This window comes from Caenorhabditis remanei, chromosome IV (genome assembly GCF_010183535.1).
Source record: "Caenorhabditis remanei strain PX506 chromosome IV, whole genome shotgun sequence".
In the NCBI taxonomy this organism is placed as follows: domain Eukaryota; kingdom Metazoa; phylum Nematoda; class Chromadorea; order Rhabditida; family Rhabditidae; genus Caenorhabditis; species Caenorhabditis remanei.
Genome location: NC_071331.1, coordinates 10,613,387 through 10,632,407, shown reverse-complemented (window position 1 = coordinate 10,632,407; position 19,021 = coordinate 10,613,387). Strand labels below are relative to the sequence as shown.

The window sequence follows — 19,021 nt, the reverse complement described above, 5'->3', positions numbered from 1 at the left end:
TTATTTCTGTATTTTTCATGCTGTTCGTAATTCTTCTGTTAACATTCAACAAGCGATTTGTTTACTCTTTTTATCGAGTCATCGTAATGGACATTCTCATAAATTTCACTTGTTGGTTGAATACCTGGCCCGCTAAAATTCTATTCCGTCCCGGTGTCCCGGATAGTTTCCTTCAAATTCATGAAAGTTTTCCTTGGCTAACGTCAGTCTCTCAATTCCTCACAACATTCTTTTTCCATGCTCAAAGTTTGAGCACAATCGTCATCTGTGCTCATAGATTGATAAGTGCAAAATATGAAAATGCTAATAAGAAATGGAACAGATATTATCTATTTGTTTATGCTGGAGTGATAGTTTTCTCTGTTTTTATAACTAACTTTATTTATTTTCAAAAAATACATTTTGATTATCAGGAGAGAATGTTTGTATTGGATGATGTTTCATATGTAAGTGATATATTGAACGTAGAAATAAAAAACGATAAATCTACTGGTACTTCAGGAACAAGAAATGTTCAATGGTATTTATCTATTCTTCTTCTTCACTCTCTATGCTGTTTCTATCATGATAACAGGAGCTCTCACTCTCCAACAAGTCCGAGAAAGGCTAGCAGACCATGCAGATCAACACAAGCAACTACTACGAAGGCTATCCAAAATAGCAGTAGCCCACACTCTCGTATTTTCTCTTTTCTTGTTTTGGTTCATGTCTTCCACACTCATGCCTGTTGCGTTGGCTGTGGAGGTGTTGTCGTCTGTCTCAGATTTGGTGAGTTGCGGTTTCAGAGGATTGACATGTAACGGAGAGTTATTGCATGAATAGTGTTTTCTCATTTTGTAACTATTTGCCTAAATCTTTAAACTTTATCATTTCCAGGTTGCATTTTCCACAACGTATATAGTTTTATTCTTCGACAAGAATGTTCATTCAGCACTGAAAGATATGATTCCAATAAGAATTGCTCTTGGAAGTGTTGGAGATGTGCATCAAAGCAATAATAACAATGGAATTACTCCATGATTTGGATTTATTCTTTGTGAAGCTTATTTGATACACAACTTGCCGATGGATGCGAAACAAAAAGTTATATTTAAGAAACAGAAGGAAAAAAAAATAGAAAATGTTATTCAGTAGCTTTCACAAGCAATACGAAAATAAATTAGTGAATACTTTGAAGTTCTTAAGTTCAAATCCAAAAAATATCTATGTAGATACTAGTAATGGTGATGTAATGTAAAATATCACAATTTCCGGAAACTGTAGAAAAACAATTCCTGTATCCGGGTTGTTAAAATTACTACGATGATGTTTTTTTTTGTTTTCCATTTTATCTGCCTGAAAAATTGCAGCTTTAAAAAGCCAATATTTAATGGTAAATTCTTAATGAGACCTCGCGATTTTTTCTATTCTCAAAATCATCCTTTCCACCTAAATGACCATGAAAGTCCTAATTTCTCCTTGCTTGACCCTATCTCTTTTTGACCGAAACCCATAGATTGCATCATTTGAACAGACGACGGAAACCAGTTTCCTCTCCACTAATCTTTGCTACTTTTCCTCTCTAATTCTCTCATAAACTCCATTTCTTTTTCCGTGGGAATTGTCATCATTTGTCTGATAAAACGAAAAAAGATAACACTTTGTGTATTGACTTTTACTGAAATACAATGATGATGAATCCATGTGTTGTCTGTTTGGCACGTGGAAATGGGAAGCATTTCGGAGTCGATGCGTGCAGGTAATTATGAATTGAAAAGAATGAAGTTCCAATGACAAATAATATTTTAGAGGTTGCACTGCATTCTTTCGACGGACAGTGGTCAATAAGAGGAAGTATAAATGTAGTGAAGACGAAACTTGTGATATTGAGAGATGTGAGTTCACGATCAGGGGTAGATCACGATCGATCAGGGGGGGGGGGGGGGGGGGGGGTAGAGATCTGGGAGAACTGGTGAAGACTGTGATACGATTTGTACTCAAACCGAGTATTGGATGTGATGCAAATTTAATTTTCTTGACATAAACTTGAAACAGCGGAAAATTTACAAGTTACATATTGTTTCAATCGCAGAACGATTAGTTTGAAAAGAGTACTAACCCAGTAAAATTTATAATATTTTCCTCACGACATGATATTTCTCGTTTTCACGGGGTCTGAGGTTTAACTCCACTTGACTTGGAGGCAAATTCAAAATAGGATTTTTTCAATTCGCTGTTTCGTTGTTGCATTTTGATACACAGCTGAATCGGCCAGTTTTTGAACTGATTTATGCCAGTTTCCCGGCATTTTGGTAGTTTTTCGACTTTCGCGTGTCTTTTGAGATCAATTCTACTAAAAATTTGAGTTTCGCTTTAAAATTTTCGATGGTTTCCGCGGTGCGCGGTTGATTTCAGTACTCACTCCCAGATCCCGTGTGTTTTGAAACTGTTATTCCAATCTGGTGAATAGAATCATAGTATGATGAAATGGTGGATTTATCGTTGAAACTTCGCAGCTATTCGTTTTGAAACTTTGACGTTTAGAAACTACAGCATAAAAACATGAAGATATGCACTTTTAGAAACAGGTTTTCAACCACTACGAAAATGTGCCGTTTCATTTTGGTTACATTTTTTGTTTGAGTTTCAGAAAAACGTTTTTGGTGAAATATATGAATATTTTCAGCAGAAGGAGTCCTATGTAAAAAATGCCGATTCGAGAAATGCCTGAAGATGGGAATGAAAAAAGAAGGTGCGTTTTGATTGAACGAATGATCAATAATATCTTTCGTTACCATTTTTTTTTGTAAAATATCAAACGGAACATATTTTTTCTTATTTCCAGCTATTCAAAACCATCGGGACATTTATGGCCGTCGGAACCCAAAAGCTATTCTCCCCTCTCCATCCACCTCTAATCCTCAAATTACCGTATCCACTTCAATATTATCAACAATAAAAAGAAACTACTCTCAACTGGAAAACGTGAGGGTAGTTGTGCATAGTATGGAAGGAGGCAGCATGTTTCTGGTAGGTTTTTTTTTAAATGAAAGCGATTTGATCACTGAAAATTCGTTTTGTTTAGAAACCTGCACCACGTGGACAGACATACAAAGAAACGTATCGGTTGCTGTTGAGAGAGTTTTATCTGGTGGCTGATTGGATTTCGAATTCATTTCCTCATTTTACAGAGCTCCCAACAAATCAAAAGGTATGAAATAAAACATTGAAATGCGCTGTGTAACTTCGAAATAGTTTAACGTCGTTGGCTATTATCAAAATAAAAAAGTTCCGACGACAATAAAAGAACCACACTGATAATAAAAAATACTAAACGAAGTTAAGTTGAACCCGAAACAGTAAAAGTTTTATCTTCATTGAGTTGTGTTATATTAAATGAAAACTGAATCTTCAGGACATCCTACTTCGCAACTTCTATCTCACTTTCTATAACCTGGAAGCTGGATTCTTTGCTTGCCAACGGAACAGAAATGACGTTTGGTTCCTTCCAAACGGAAATTTTATCAATTGTCAGAATTTGGAGAGCTTCTACCACGACCCTAATAATCTTCAATCCATGACTTCAGCAGATGCCGCAAAGTAATTTTCCAGATCTTGACTTACTAAAGAAGTATAAATTTTCAGACTGTTCAAAGGAACGTGCACTGGGTGTAAACGGAATGTTCTGGAGCCCATGTTGAGAGAGAACGTGTCACAGTTTGAGTTTTTGGCATTGGCAGCGCTGATACTTTTTGATACAGGTAAGCGGAACGAAACTCATATTTCAAGTAAAACTAGGGATAACACATTTTTAAAACATTTTAATTTCAGGATTAGAAGGACAAACGGACAGTTGTGTAGACATTTGTCAGAAAGTCAGAACTGCAGTACTGAGAGAAATGATCCATTATTATTCCACAAAACGAGTTGAGGAATATCCGCTAAGGATGGCTAACATACTTTCAATTATTCCAAGTGTACAGGTTAGTGATGCCAATCTTATCACTTGAAAAAGAAACATTATTTTTAGAAAGCGTCTCAAAAAATGCAAAGTGATCTTGAACTCGGACATCTATTCAACGCATATTCCGCAGAGAAGACGTTTTTTGAAAATTGTATGGGAAAGAGATGAATGAAATAAATTGTTTTTATGAATATTAAAAACTCTTCCTGATATTCACTAGTCAATTCTATTTCGCTGTAATGCAGTCACTGAAACAGTTAACATAAATGTTAAAGTTCAATGATTTAAAAACAACTCACTATAACAACAACAAAGAAAAATGACTGTAAATAATCGAAAGAGAAAAAATCAAGTTGGAATTGATACTGGCCGAATTTTTACAAGACCCTCGTATAGCTCCGCCAGTGAGCACCGAATACCTCAAAGGCTGCCAGAAGTAATAGTAGACTGACCGTTGAATATTTTGACTGCTGAAAAATTTTTGAAATTTTTATTTCAAGTTGCCGACGCAGTGTTTTCTTCGTGTGTTTAGGAAATAATACATAGGTGTAAAACGGTATTCATATATTTCGATTTGGAGCACAAAAGTTCGGAAAAAATGGATAGGCCCAGACCAATTAAGCGAAAAACGGATCGACTAACAAAGGAATTATTTTTAGAAAATTGAGAATTTGCTGAAAATTGTCTCATTGATAGTTCGGCCATTCTGAATACGATGGTCACAAAATCGTTTGCCCTTTCTTGCTCCGGAGCTCAAAAAAAAGCTCGAAACTTTATCACTAGCAAAAGTACCTTTTTTACAAGACCATGGGAGTACAAATTTGTGATATTCCTCTCACCTAAAGAGTTGGTGAGAAATGACCCTAACAAGAATCTTTTCGACCGGAAAATCTGAGATTGCATCACCCGAACAGATAAAGGAAACCTGTTTCCCTATACTAATATTTGCTACTCTCTTCTCCCCCGTGAGTGTGAATTGTCATCATTTTCGGAAAGGAAAAGATATGTAACCTCTTTTTTAGTTGTATTTCCTAAACATGAATCCATGTGTTGTATGTCTAGTACGTAGAAGTGGAAGACATTTTGGAATCGATGCGTGCAGGTATGTAGTTTTGAAATTGATTAAAGTTTGCTTTGATAATCAAAGTTTCAGAGGCTGCACAGCGTTTTTTCGACGGTCAGTGGTTAGCAAAAATCAGTATAAATGTAGTGAAAACGACACTTGTGATATTGATAAATGTAAGTGAATAACTTTTTATACCTCACACAGCTGATACTAAATTTTTCTAGCAAAAGGACTGCAATGTAAAAAATGTCGATTCGAGAGGTGCCTGAAAATGGGAATGAGAAGAGATTGTGAGTTTGTTTCATTATTATTGAAAACAAAATCCTGTCCCGTTTTCAGATATTCAAAGTCAGCGTGACTTTTATGATCGTCAGAGTTTAGCAAATAATCCTGTCCTTTCAATTTCAAATTTTCAAAACAATGTCGGAATATTATCAACTATTGAAAAAGATTATTCACATCTGGAAAATATAAGAGAAGTTGTGCATAGAATGGAGGGAGTAAATATGTTCATGGTTTGTTTATAATCAATCAAAAATCACACAAAAAAAGATATTTCAGAAACCATCACCGCGTGGTCAGACATACAAAGAGACATATCGGTTGTTGCTACGAGAGTTTTATTTGGTGGCTGACTGGATTTCCAGTTCATTCCCTATTTTCACAGCGTTTCCAACTAGTCAGAAAGTATAAAAAAGTAAGGTAAAGTTGTTTTAAAGAATAATATTTCAGGGCATCCTCCTTCGCAACTTCTATCTCACTTTCTATAACCTGGAAGCTGGGTTCTTTGCTTGCCAACGGAACAGAAATGACGTTTGGTTTCTACCAAATGGCAATTTTATCAATTGTCAGAATTTGGAGAGCTTCTATCACGACCCCAACAATCTTCAACCAATGACTTCAGCTGACGCGGCACGGTAGTTTCATATTATTTTCTAAATGTTCAAACCGTGATTTGTAGCTTATTCGAAGGAACGCGGACCCAATGCAAACGGAATGTTCTGGAGCCAATGTTAAGAGAGAATGTAACACAGTTTGAGTTTTTGGCGTTGGTCGCATTGATACTTTTTGATACAGGTTGGAAACAAACAAAAACGAACATATTTTTATAAGGTCTAGGGATAACACATTTTTGAAACATTTTTATTTCAGGATTGGAAGGGCAAACGGACAGTTGTTTAGAAATTTGTCGGAAAGTGAGAACGACAGTACAAAGAGAAATGATTCATTATTATTCCACAAAACGAGTTGAGGAATATCCGCTAAGGATGGCTAACATACTTTCAATTATTCCAAGTGTACAGGTTAGTGATGCCAATCTTATCACTTGAAAAAGAACAATTATTTTTAGAAAGCGTCTCAAAAAATGCAAAGTGATATGGAACTTGGACATCTATTCAACGCATACTCTGCAGAGAAACCGTTTTTTGAAAATTGTATGGGGAAGAGATGAATGAAGTTTGGTTTGACCCACATCATTTTTGATGACATCAGTTATTTTTTTTGTTATTTATTTACTTATTAAATGACAGGGAAAACAGCAAAAGTTTTTTTAAAGACCGGATCAAGCCTTTCACGATGCAACAAACTTTTTGATAATATCAATTGTTTTTTCTGTTACACAAGGTCATGAAAACTTTCAAAAAATTTTCGAGTTGATATGTATAGTATCCAAATAAATTTCGAAACTATTGCCTTTCTCTACGTCTCTTTGTTTCTTATGAAATTGAATTATTGGTAGAAGACTGTCGTTAAATCGTATATGGTTCACAAAGATTTTCACGAAAATATTCAGTTTCACCATCTTATGTTCTATTCGAAAAATGTATTACACTGCTATGTAACATACGTTCATACATTCTCACATATTCATCTCCTTTCATTTATTCAATATTTCCGCACACTACTTACAAAAAGGGATTCAGAATTTGATTTCCAGAAATTGATCATAATGTTACAAGTGTCTTCAGAATTTTTTGCTTTGTTCGCTGATACAACTTATTTTACACATAGAAAGGTCATTTCTAAAAAATATCTTTGGGTTGAAACCGAATAAATTTTTATTAATAAAAAATGAGATATTCAAAAGGAATTATCAATGGATTCTGTGTGAATCACGTGACACTCCGGTGACCTGATACAACTGCAAAAAAACCACTTTCAAATGGAAAAAAAACCTTCTCAAAAACTCACTTTTAATAGTCTTCGTCTTCATAAAAATTTTCTGAATATACAAACGATAGCTGTGATGAAATGTGAGAACACACGCACTTTCCACAATTCCATGAAGTCCGAAACTGATAAATGATAGGTTAGTAATCACTTGAGATATTCTACTTATAGCCATTGACACCCCCAGTAATGTATAAGGAATAGCTAGGACCACAAAAGGAACTCCAGTCTGTGCGAACATTCCAATGAAAAATCTCCGTTGGATAAGTCGAGTTCTGATAGAAGTCATTGCTCCAGGTGTCATGTAGAGATGGAATATACAACATGACACATGGAATATTATATTGCCAAAGATCAGAATTGCAATCGCGGGAATAGCAAAGGCAAGCGTGAAACTCAGCCAGAACGGATCTGAGAGAACTACAAATGTCTCAACGAGAAAGAATTCTTTAGTCGGATAAGGAAATAGTTGGAGAGCTTCAAGTTTAGCGGTCTCTTGATTGTGGGGAACGTTGAAATAGAGTAGAAGGGATAGAGAAGGCAGGAGATATAGAATAACGTAATATGTAGTTCTTGCAATTTTTGATTCGAATTTTATCCGGTTCTCTTGAATTGATCTACTCCGGCATTCGAAGACGTAGACGAGAGAGATGAGAACGGCTGGAAGTTTGGAGTAATTAAGGATCTTTGGTAATTATATTTATATGTCGAAGAATTGAAACTGCTTATATACATTGTTTGTACTGTTTCCCTATTTCTACTTATAAGAATCAGTATAAGAACAGTCAATGTATCTATTATAAATCTTTCCAAAATTGATTAATGAGTTACTCATTGGTACAGTTGGTTTTCGAAAAATTCATTTCGGTTGCCGGTTTCTATTATGTACGCTCCGCCCACTTCTGCAATATTATCGCACGCTCTCTTCAAAACAAACTTTCAGATAAAAAATGAGAAGGAGTGTGAAATTATTGGGGGATTTCAGAAGAATATCAAAGTAGCACGTGAGACGGCCAATATTTACGACAACTAGCTATACGGTTTCCATAAACTTATAAATAAATTTCAAATTTTTCTGAAACTGTTAAGGCCGCAGAAATCCTTCTCACTTATAATTTATTCTTTTTGTGCGAAAACGTGCTCATTGTTCCGAAAACTAAGAAAGATCAGAAGAGCTTTTTTTTAATTCGAATTTTGTTCGGTTCTCTTGAATTGATCTGCTCCTACATTTGAAGACGTAGACGAGGGAGGTAAGAACGGCTGGAAGTTTAGGGTAATTAAGAATAATTGGTAATAAAATATTATTATGTCAAACGTCCAAAACATTTTATATGTATATAGGTACATTGTTTGCACTGTTTCAATACTTCTATTCAAAAAAATCAGTATTTAAAATGTCAATTCGTCATTATTATTCGCAGTTTTTCAAAATTGGTTAATGAGTTACTGATTGGTACAGCTGGTTTCGAATTGATCTTGGTTGCCGGTTTCAATTACCGTGAATACTGTATTATAACGGCATGCCGTTATATTTTTCAACTACCTCCCAGAGAAACTTTGTGGTGTCAGAAACTCGTTAAAATTATACGAAAAACTTTTTGGACGTTCTATTCGCTGATCAAAAAGCTACAAATCACGATGCTTCTGATGAGAATAAAAAAAAACACCGGGATAATCATCTTCATAAATTCTGAGCATAGATAGGGTGCCGTTATAATACAGGTTCCGTTCTATTACAATGCCGTTATAATTCAGTATTTACGGTATGTACGCTCCGCCCACTTCTGCAATGTTATCGCACGCTCTCTTCAAAACAAACTTCACAAAAAAAATGATTAGGAGTACGAAGTTATTGGGGGATTTCAGAACAATATCAAAGAAGCACGTGAAACGGTAAAATTCTTTGTCGGAGCTCGGGTTTCACCCCTTCAAAAAATATTTTTTAGTTATATGCGCAATGGTTTCAATTAACTTATAAATTACTCTCAAATCTTTCTGAAACTCTAAAAACTCCAATAAGAGTTAATTCGTCACTCTTATGTTTGATTCTTTTCGTTCGAAAACGTGCTCATTGTTTCTAAAACTAGAAAGGATGAGAAAAGATCTAACTGAACTTCGGATCTTTTATAAAGCATCAATGCTCGTCATGAAACAGCAAGCTACATATGAAAAACAAAATTTCAGACACCAAAATTTCATTTTTGATCTTTCATTACTTTTAAAAACTGTGGCAAAATTATTTTTTGGAAGGTTTGCAGTTTCAGGACCAGAAGAAACATTTTAAAAAATTTCTTAACAGTGCATTCCATAACGGTAGTTTTGGTTGCCGGTTTCTATTATGTACGCTCCGCCCACATCTGCAATGTTATCGCACGCTCTCTTCAAAACAAACTTTCATTTAAAAATAAACCCTTGGAGTACAAAATTATTGGGTGATTTTAGAACAATACCAAAGTAGAACGTGAAACGGTAAAAATTTAAAGGAGGGCTGATGTCAATTTATATCGCAAAATGTAGAACAACTACGAAGTTTTTTGAAAAAAGCGAGGAAACGAGAAATTGAGAAACATTTTTGTCCGAGAGGACTACACGGTGGAAGAAATTCGCGTGGGAAAACTCTTCCACGATGGCTCTTTTTGAGCTTGGAAAACGGGAATCGCAGCGTTTAGAGCGATTTTTAGCATATGCTTCAATGAAGAGAGTTTCTCGGAACTTTCTGGAGTATCATAATCTGAAATAAAAATATGACTTCAGATCCTCCCTTAAGACAACTAGCTTAACGTTTTCAATAAACTTAGAAATAACTTTCAAATCTTTCTTGAACTGTAAAACACAGGAAAAATTCGTTACTCTTATGTTTGATTCTTTTCGTTCGAAAACGTGCTTATTGTTTCGAAAACTAGAAAAAATGAGCAAAGATCTAACTGAACTTCGGATCTTTTATAAAGCATCAACGCTCGTCATGAAACAGCAAGCTACATGCGAAAAACAAAATTTCAGACACCAAAATTTCATTTTTGATCTTTCATTACTTTTAAAAACGGTGGCAAAATTATTTTTTGGAAGGTTTGCAGTTTCAGGACCAGAAGAAACATTTTAAAACATTTTCTTAACAATGCATTCCATAACGGCATACTTGCAAAATATCAGCCCGGCTCGGCTCGGCCCGGCCCGGCCCGGTCGGCGCGGAGTCAAAAAATGAGCACAATTTTTTCACAAAATTTTTCGAAATTTTTTGAAATTTTCATCAAAAATCCTATGTACACTTGAGTTTTATCGATATGTAATAACACAGTCGAAAATTCGACTTTTTTGCGAAAAAATCAAAATAAATTTTCAAATTTTTGTACTGTGACCCGGGCCGATGAAAATTCTCAAATCGGCCCGTTGCAAGTATGCATAACGGTAGTTTTTAGCACTAAACATTTTCTGTTCCAACTAAATCTCAAGTATGGAATTCGGTTTAAAAAATTGTTTCTGATTTTTCTTTTTGATTTTACCTATCAATGTCTCAACCATCAAAAACGACTGTACCAACACAGGAACCTTAAATAAGCTTAATACTCCAAGGGGCAGATAAGTGAATGATGGCAAAAACATATAGGGAGTGACCAGTGTGGAGAAATGAATATCAAGTAGAGTACACAAAATATGAGCAATTAGTAATGGCTTCTTAATCGACTTCATATTATCCGGAGTCTTCTTTAGTATCAACCAAAAAGTCAACATTTGAAATGGAAATCCAATTGCTTGGAATACATGACTAGGGTATGCCAATCCCTGCCATGACGCCAGGAAACTGTTATCAACTGAGCATTTGGAATAGTTATTTGAATAATATTCAGATAAACTTTGAGCTGAAACCATTCAGAATCAAAAGATGGTGAAATGAAAGCAAAGAGGAAACAAAAAGTGAGAAACTATGTGATGCGAAAGCATTTTGAAGGTTTGATACCAAATCTTCCGCTTCGAAGGGCACATGTTCTGGGTATCTGGCGTTGAGATTTTGAACTTTCTTGTCTAGTAGTTCACCGAAAGTGTCATAGTTCATGAGGACTACAGTTTTAGGGGTAATATTCATGCCAAATTGATATTACATTTCGTTATAGGAAAAAGTTGTTTCAACTGCAAACTAGATATAATTCTAAAACTGCATAATTTCAACACCGAGAAACTGAAAAAATTGAAAGTTGAGGTGCGTCACTCATTGGGTGCAGGCGATCTGTTTTTTGTTTTTGAGAGATCATTCAGTCAAGGAGCTGAAACTAGAATAAGATATTTTTCAGAGTGCTCTACTTCACTTCCTACTGTTTCAGTTGGCGCATGATATCGCAATAGGAATAAATCAATTTAATCTAACATGGAATGATCGCGAATTGATATGCCTGGTTTTGGCTCATTATATTATCAAACAAACACCCATGCAAAAGTAAAATATTCCTGAAAATATTGTGTTTTGTGCTATCATAGTTTTTGAGAAAATTGAATTTTTGAAAAAATGATGAAAAACGTTTTTCGCAAACTTCAAACCTTCATAACTTGCTTCAATCTAACTCAAAATGGAAGATTTAAAAAATGAAAGAAAGTAAAACTCTTCTAGCTTTAGAAAACAATAACATAAAAATGCTAAAAACTTTTATAATGAGAAATTGGAAACGAAATAACATTTGTTCTCCAGTACGTAAAAACCATATAAAAAATTCTAACCGTAGAAATCGATTGAAAATAGTGTCATAAAGTAGCGAATGCATAAATATGTTGAAAACACTCATAAAACCCCGGGGCACTCCAAAAGCAGAAAAAATATAGAAAAAAATTTGAAGAGAAAAATTTGAAAAAAATTGAAATTTGAATTTTTCCTGCAAAATATCTATGGACGTAATGTAGTTTTGTCTCAAAATTGAAATTTTTGTATCTTCACCTTTAAATTGGAACATAAACCAACTTAATGTGGATTGTTTTGGCTGAGTTACAATAGCTTGATTTGTGAATAGCTTTTAAAAATTAACACTGGTATCATCCGGCTTCCGGCCACGACTTTCTAAAAATTTTTATAATTTTATTTAATTATTCGAGTATATCTGGTTTCTAGCTTTTAGAAAATATTTGCATTTTTGCTGTACGTCACGATTGAAGACAGTTACCATTATTTCAGTGAGGTCAGGTGTGAGCAGGTAATTACAATGTGGCTATTCAGTATTGTGACTTGTGTTTCTCTCCATATCCAAAAATTAGATGCTTACAACTAGAGTTCATTCTGTTATCTAACGAATACAACTTTGTGAAGAGGCTTTTGAGAAAAATATTCGATGCTTGGTTGCGTGGAGCGTCCTCTACTTTTGATGACATGACATCAGACCACGGAATCAAACACAGATTTTTTTGTAGAAAAACCTATTCACAGTGTTGTATTGTGTTAAATAACAAAATTAGTTTCAATGTATGGAAATAATTTTTGGATATGGAGTGAAACACAAGTCACAATACTGAATAGCCACATTGTAATTACCTGTTCACACCTGACCTCACTGAAATAATGGTAACTGTCTTCAATCGTGACGTACAGCAAAAATGCAAATATTTTCTAAAAGCTAGAAACCAGATATACTCGAATAATTAAATAAAATTATAAAAATTTTTAGAAAGTCGTGGCCGGAAGCCGGATGATACCAGTGTTAATTTTTAAAAGCTATTCACAAATCAAGCTATTGTAACTCAGCCAAAACAATCCACATTAAGTTGGTTTATGTTCCAATTTAAAGGTGAAGATACAAAAATTTCAATTTTGAGACAAAACTACATTACGTCCATAGATATTTTGCAGGAAAAATTCAAATTTCAATTTTTTTCAAATTTTTCTCTTCAAATTTTTTTCTATATTTTTTCTGCTTTTGGAGTGCCCCGGGGTTTTATGAGTGTTTTCAACATATTTATGCATTCGCTACTTTATGACACTATTTTCAATCGATTTCTACGGTTAGAATTTTTTATATGGTTTTTACGTACTGGAGAACAAATGTTATTTCGTTTCCAATTTCTCATTATAAAAGTTTTTAGCATTTTTATGTTATTGTTTTCTAAAACTAGAAGAGTTTTACTTTCTTTCATTTTTTAAATCTTCCATTTTGAGTTAGATTGAAGCAAGTTATGAAGGTTTGAAGTTTGCGAAAAACGTTTTTCATCATTTTTTCAAAAATTCAATTTTCTCAAAAACTATGATAGCACAAAACACAATATTTTCAGGAATATTTTACTTTTGCATGGGTGTTCGTTTGATAATATAATGAGCCAAAACCAGGCATATCAATTCGCGATCATTCCATGTAAATACAGTTTGAGTCAGATCAGACCTCTCTCGTATAAAGTTAGACCCATCGTAAGGAGCACAGTTTCAGGAGTAAAGCTCATGTAGAATTTATTTAGCATTCTGCTTCTTGAGATGGTTACGTTTTTATTAATACATGGACTTCTATATGAAGGAACCTTGCGACACATATTGACTGAAATTTGGAAACCGTGAAATCTCAACACCGAGAAACAGAAATTAAGAATGTGATATGTATACCACTCATGAGCTAAAATCATTGCACTCTGCGTGAAAGAACTGCAACAAACATGAAGCCGAGATTTTTTTTTCACTTTTTATACAATTATTTTATTTTTTGCACTGAAAATCCAGTATTTTATGATTCTCGATCGCCACAAAGGAAGAAAAAAGGTTTCATCCATATTGTGAAAAATAAAATTCTCTATCGAAAGAGCCAGAAAACGTGAATTTGGTCAGAAAATAGAATTTTTGATATAGAAGATTGATTTTCAGAATATTATAATTTAAACTATATCAGCCAAAATGTATCAGTTTTAGAGCATCCTGAAGCACATTCGCTACCATATATCTTGAAAAGCGTTTGTTGACAAAAAAGTTATACTCACTTTTCTGAAAATCTGTTTATGTGTATCAAAAAATCCATTTTCTGACCAAAATTCACGTTTTCAAGCTCTTAAGATATAGAATTTGATTTTTGACAATTCTAATGGTAGGGATTTTTTATCATTTGCGACGTTTGAAAACCTGAAAAAATGGATTTTCAACGTAAAAATAGAAGAATTGAAATAAAACGTGAAAAGATCGGCATCACGTTTCTTGCAGTGCTTTTTTGCAGTGTGGGAGACCGCGCACTGTAGATTTTTTGAAAATAAGAGTTCATTATTAAAATCGGGAACTTTTTCCATGCTCATTTCCAATTTATTTTTGAAAAACGTTTATTTTATTTTTAGACAAGTTCACGATTTTAATTATAAGGTCAGAAAATCAACGATAGAAATTACTAATGCCTGACAAGCGTACTGTTCGTTTTGTCTCGCAATGTTTTGCGGGTAAATTGCGAATCGAGACAAACCGAGACAACGTGCGAGATGAACCGAGTTGAGCCAAAACCGGGAAATCTGGATTTTTGCGAGAATCGCCTCACTAGGCGACAATATAGTTGGGATACTTCACCGTACTTCGAAGTTTTGCACCTTTAACGAAACGTTTGACAGCAGACAGGAAACTTATTACAAACATGAAACGGTGACCAATGTTGTTCTAGTTCTTGATCTAACTGCGATTTTTTTAGCAAAACACAACATAGTCAGAATTAGAATTTACATAAAAAATAAAAACTATGATCTATTAATAGAAAACTCACTTGAGTGGAACAGAAAATATCCGTTTCATCTGCATGATTTCAGTTTCTGAAATGTTGAGGAAAAATGTTATGGATGTGTTAGAATCCTCGATTTTCCGGAAACTAATGCTATAGCCGATGTACTGCCTAAATGTTCCAGCTTATTCAAAACACTTCAAATCTGAAAACCAGAAGCTCAAATGCTACTCGTCACGCGGAAGCCGGAAGAGACATCATAAGGGAATTAGAGAGAGTTTTGAGTAATCTAATCACCGGTTGGAAGGAAAATTCCACTCCTTTTGTTATTCTTTTCTGCTCTTTAATTTCGACTAGAGAACGGCTTCAAAAATAATTAAAGCATTTCTTGAGAAAGTTCTGACAGCTGCTATTCTTGTTATTTTATGTTCATTCTTATGTAAATAGATATCTCACATCATAAAACAAGATGTCAACGAGGTTAGCTGAATATTATGCCTTTAATTATTCGAAATGTTCAATCGATGATAGTTTTCTGGCTTCTTGGGAAGGTTTAGTCTATCCAAGTCACGCGTTTCAAGTTATTGGTCTGCCACTTCAGCTGATTACTTTTTGGTTTATTTTAAAGAAGACTCCGGAGAATATGAAATCGATCAAAGGTCCTCTGTTGATTTCTCATTTTTGGTAAGTGGGGAGGCGATCCGTGTAGTCTTACTTGATGGAGTTTCATCAACTCTTTATCAGAGTCAAGATATATTTCATTTTCTTCTGAGTATAACATCGCCAGGTTTTTAATCCAGATCATAGCGATTACCTCATTCACTATGATTCTGAAACAGTAGTCAGCGTAAAAAATGTCGGGCACTTCATCAGTCTAAAACAGGCGGCAAGTGCCAATAGCTGTTCAACCAAACTTTTAGGAAAAAATATCACATTTCGATCATGTATTTAAAATCTGCTTAGTATTCTTTTATTACGGTTTCATAGTTTTCATAGATACTCCATTATATCTTTACATCTTTGTTAGACGTATTCCGATGCGCATTTTTTTCAGGTGCTCACTACTAGATGCTCAATTCTGCTCCATTTCAACACCTTACATATTTTTCCCATCATTTGCATTTTTCACGATTGGTACTCTCAACTGGACAGGGATGTCGATGATTGTTCAGATGGGTTTGCTGGTTTTCACTTTGATTTGTAAGTTTGAGAATTCTTGAAAAGAATGGAAAGCTTCCAATTCTTCTCCTTCAATATACGATAACTTTTTGAAACTGTAAATATTACCCTTCTCTTTCAGCAACCTGCATCTCCCTGGTATATTTATTCGAAAGCCGTAGTAGTTCTATTCCGGAAAATCGATTCAAAATCGTAAGGACTTCTACAAGAATTGCTTATTATTTCCTTATTTATCTTTTCGCTACACCATCCTGTTTTCTAGTCATCCAAATTCCTGAAAATCAAGAAGATGCTTTATTGGAGTCTCTGAAAATTATACCCTGTCCTACAAGAGAGTTTTTCACAGAGAAAGTTGTTGTTGCTCTGTCAGACCCGTTTCTTATCAAAGTGATCTTAATTATTGGAATCCCTGTACTCGGCACATTCATCTTCTTCCATATATTTTTCCACGTAGCATCGTGTATTTATTATCTTTATATCTCTCCATCAAATCTGACGTCATCGAGAACTCGGAAAATTCAGAAGAGCTTTTTCATCGGAATTCTCATTCAAACTGGCATTCCAATTGTTATTCTGGCGGCACCCTATATAATTATGGCGACTGCATTACTGCTAGACAGATTATCCCAAGGACTGACGAACTCCGTAATGATAATTTTTGGAATTCATGGAATAATGGAGAGTGTGTGTATTATTTTGGTACACCGATCATATCGACAGAGTTTTTTGAAAATATTGGGGGAGCATCGAGCGAAAAGTAGTGAATTCAGTTTTTATATGTATCTGGTTAACAAAAGACATTTTCCAGAATCGATTATTTTCTGTTTGGCTTAAAACAGACAAATGGTTTTGTTTGGTTTTTCCCAATGAAATATGTTTCATCCAGTCTATTTGCCACAGTACAGTAAATGCATCCTGCGTTAGAGTGATTTTAATAACAGAATATTCATATCTTATTTGCGATGTTTGTAATAGAAAAACGGGTGTTTAACTTTATTTCTCAATCAATTAACTCAGTCAAAACTTCAATATTATTCTCAAAGTCCAAGCATATCCTTTAGATCATGAGCGTGCATTCCTCCGACCAACGAAGACCCACCATCAGCTACAATCGATTGTCCAATGATGTAAGAAGCACGTTTACGATCAGCCAGGAACACAATCAACTCCGCAATGTCTTCAGGTTTTCCGCAGACTCCAGCAGGGATGCACTCTTTTCGGGAAGCCAAAAATGCTTCAGCCTAAATTATAGAAATGAACATTTTATAAACAAAACGGAATAAATATGTCAACCTCATGGATTGGTAAAAACAGAGAATTCTTACCTTTTCCTGAATTTGATCCGGAAGTCCCATAGCGTTCATGAATCCAGTCGTGACTACTCCTGGGCTAACCGAGTTCACACGAACACCATATTGAATAAGATCAACAGCAACACAACGGGTGTACTGGTCCAGAGCAGCTTTCGATGCTGCGTAGTATGGAGCCATTGGCATCTGAAAAAGTTTTAGATTTTCAATTTGGTTTCTAGTCATAATTTTTTACGACGTTAAAATAGTGATACTTTAATTTTATATTTCTACCATTCCACTCATTTTCAATCCCACTTACCGCTTGTGGTCCCGCTGCAATAGCGGAAATGTTGACAATCTCTCCCTTTGTCTTGATCAAATGCTCCTTTGTCTTCTTGATCATCTCAACTACAGCTTGGAAGTTGATACGGAATGTTTTGTGGTACAAGTCAATGGATTGGTCCGTGTTCATGGTACCATCCATGAAGTTGGCACCGGCGTTGTTGATCTGAAACGAGAAAAGCATTTTTTCCTGTTGGGTTTTAAGTTAAAAACAAATTTTATCTTACCTATGTTGACATTTTTCTATCAATGAATAATATTTGAAGAAAACTCACCAAGACATCGATCTTCCCGAATCTATTTAATGTCGATTGAATAATCTGGTCCTGTCCATCAGAATCAGTCAAATTGACCACAACGACATTCACGTTCTCCGGTAGTCCTCCAGCCTTTAACATCTTTTGTCTAGTGACCTCAAGTCTTTCCGAATCTCTTCCAGTAATAGTGACTTGAGCTCCATATCTGGCGAAGAGTACAGCGGTGGCTTTTCCGATTCCATTTGAAGAGCCGGTGATGATTACGGACTTTCCAGAGAATCTAGTCATTTCAAGATGGAAGAAGTATCAAAAAGACAAAACGAATATGAACTTTCTGCCAATGGAACATCTTTCCCTCTTTTATACTTTCTGAAAAATTGTGAGTTGGGGCGGGAAAGTCCCTCAGAAAGCTCCATTGAAGTTGTGGTCGAAATTGTGCTGTGTCTCATTTTGTGTTAATCGGAAAAAGGAAAGTTTAGAGAGTGTGCAAGCGAGAAGAGACGCCAGAAAAGTTTGTGCCTGTTACACTGTCTACGTCTCCGATTTCGTGTTTCCCTAGGAATTGGGGCCACGGAACCTTTAGCATCGAAAATAAAGTCTCGGATGATTTACAATGAAGTGTTAGGTCTCATTGAGTTTTTTACAAATAAGGTTTTCTGGTTTTACGTTGACTGAGTAATATAGATTGGGAGAACATGAAAGACACAGTTGAAGCCTGTTTATCAAAAAAAAACTACGTGAAACGATAATTGATCATTCTTTAAATCTTACAGGTAATTTGGAAATGTAAAAGCAGTAACTTAAGGTCAAGAGGTTAACGAATGACAATACTAAAAACCAGACTTCAACGGGCCGGGCAGGGTCGATTTGAGATTTTTCATGGGCCGGGTCATGCGTAGAGTGTCGCCTCGCGAGACGAAACTCGCAAAATTCCAAATTTCCCGGTTTTGGCTCGATTCGGTTGGACCCGGTTCGTCTCGCACTTTGTCTCGGTTCGGTTCGGTTTGTCTCGCATTCGGTTCGTCTCGATTCGCAAATTATTCGAAAGTTCATTTCTCGCAAATTACTCGCAAAATATTGCGAGACAAAGCGAACAGTTCGCATGTTACACGTTGATCATTTCT

At 35.1% G+C, this 19,021-nt stretch overlaps 4 protein-coding genes across 4 annotated transcripts; 3 read left to right on the top strand and 1 right to left on the bottom strand.

The window, feature by feature from the left end:
• Window positions 1-419: 419 nt before the first annotated feature.
• GCK72_013175 (uncharacterized protein) lies at window positions 420-1,020 on the top strand (the record flags this gene model as incomplete). Its single annotated transcript, XM_053729696.1, has 3 exons — window positions 420-446; window positions 502-768; window positions 877-1,020. The coding sequence occupies 3 exons, from the start codon at window positions 420-422 to the stop codon at window positions 1,018-1,020; spliced, it is 438 nt and encodes a 145-aa protein (XP_053584468.1).
• Window positions 1,021-1,667: 647 nt separating this feature from the next.
• GCK72_013174 (uncharacterized protein) lies at window positions 1,668-4,111 on the top strand (the record flags this gene model as incomplete). Its single annotated transcript, XM_053729695.1, has 9 exons — window positions 1,668-1,738; window positions 1,789-1,874; window positions 2,666-2,731; window positions 2,825-3,009; window positions 3,065-3,190; window positions 3,395-3,579; window positions 3,625-3,740; window positions 3,811-3,962; window positions 4,010-4,111. The coding sequence occupies 9 exons, from the start codon at window positions 1,668-1,670 to the stop codon at window positions 4,109-4,111; spliced, it is 1,089 nt and encodes a 362-aa protein (XP_053584467.1).
• An 869-nt stretch (window positions 4,112-4,980) lies between these two features.
• On the top strand, window positions 4,981-6,462 carry GCK72_013173 (uncharacterized protein; the record flags this gene model as incomplete). Its single annotated transcript, XM_053729694.1, has 9 exons — window positions 4,981-5,045; window positions 5,097-5,182; window positions 5,234-5,299; window positions 5,349-5,524; window positions 5,571-5,696; window positions 5,742-5,926; window positions 5,971-6,086; window positions 6,162-6,313; window positions 6,361-6,462. The coding sequence occupies 9 exons, from the start codon at window positions 4,981-4,983 to the stop codon at window positions 6,460-6,462; spliced, it is 1,074 nt and encodes a 357-aa protein (XP_053584466.1).
• A 10,581-nt stretch (window positions 6,463-17,043) lies between these two features.
• GCK72_013172 (uncharacterized protein) lies at window positions 17,044-18,185 on the bottom strand (the record flags this gene model as incomplete). Its single annotated transcript, XM_003093861.2, has 4 exons — window positions 17,044-17,247; window positions 17,332-17,502; window positions 17,618-17,806; window positions 17,916-18,185. The coding sequence occupies 4 exons, from the start codon at window positions 18,183-18,185 to the stop codon at window positions 17,044-17,046; spliced, it is 834 nt and encodes a 277-aa protein (XP_003093909.2).
• Between the last annotated feature and the right edge of the window lie 836 nt (window positions 18,186-19,021).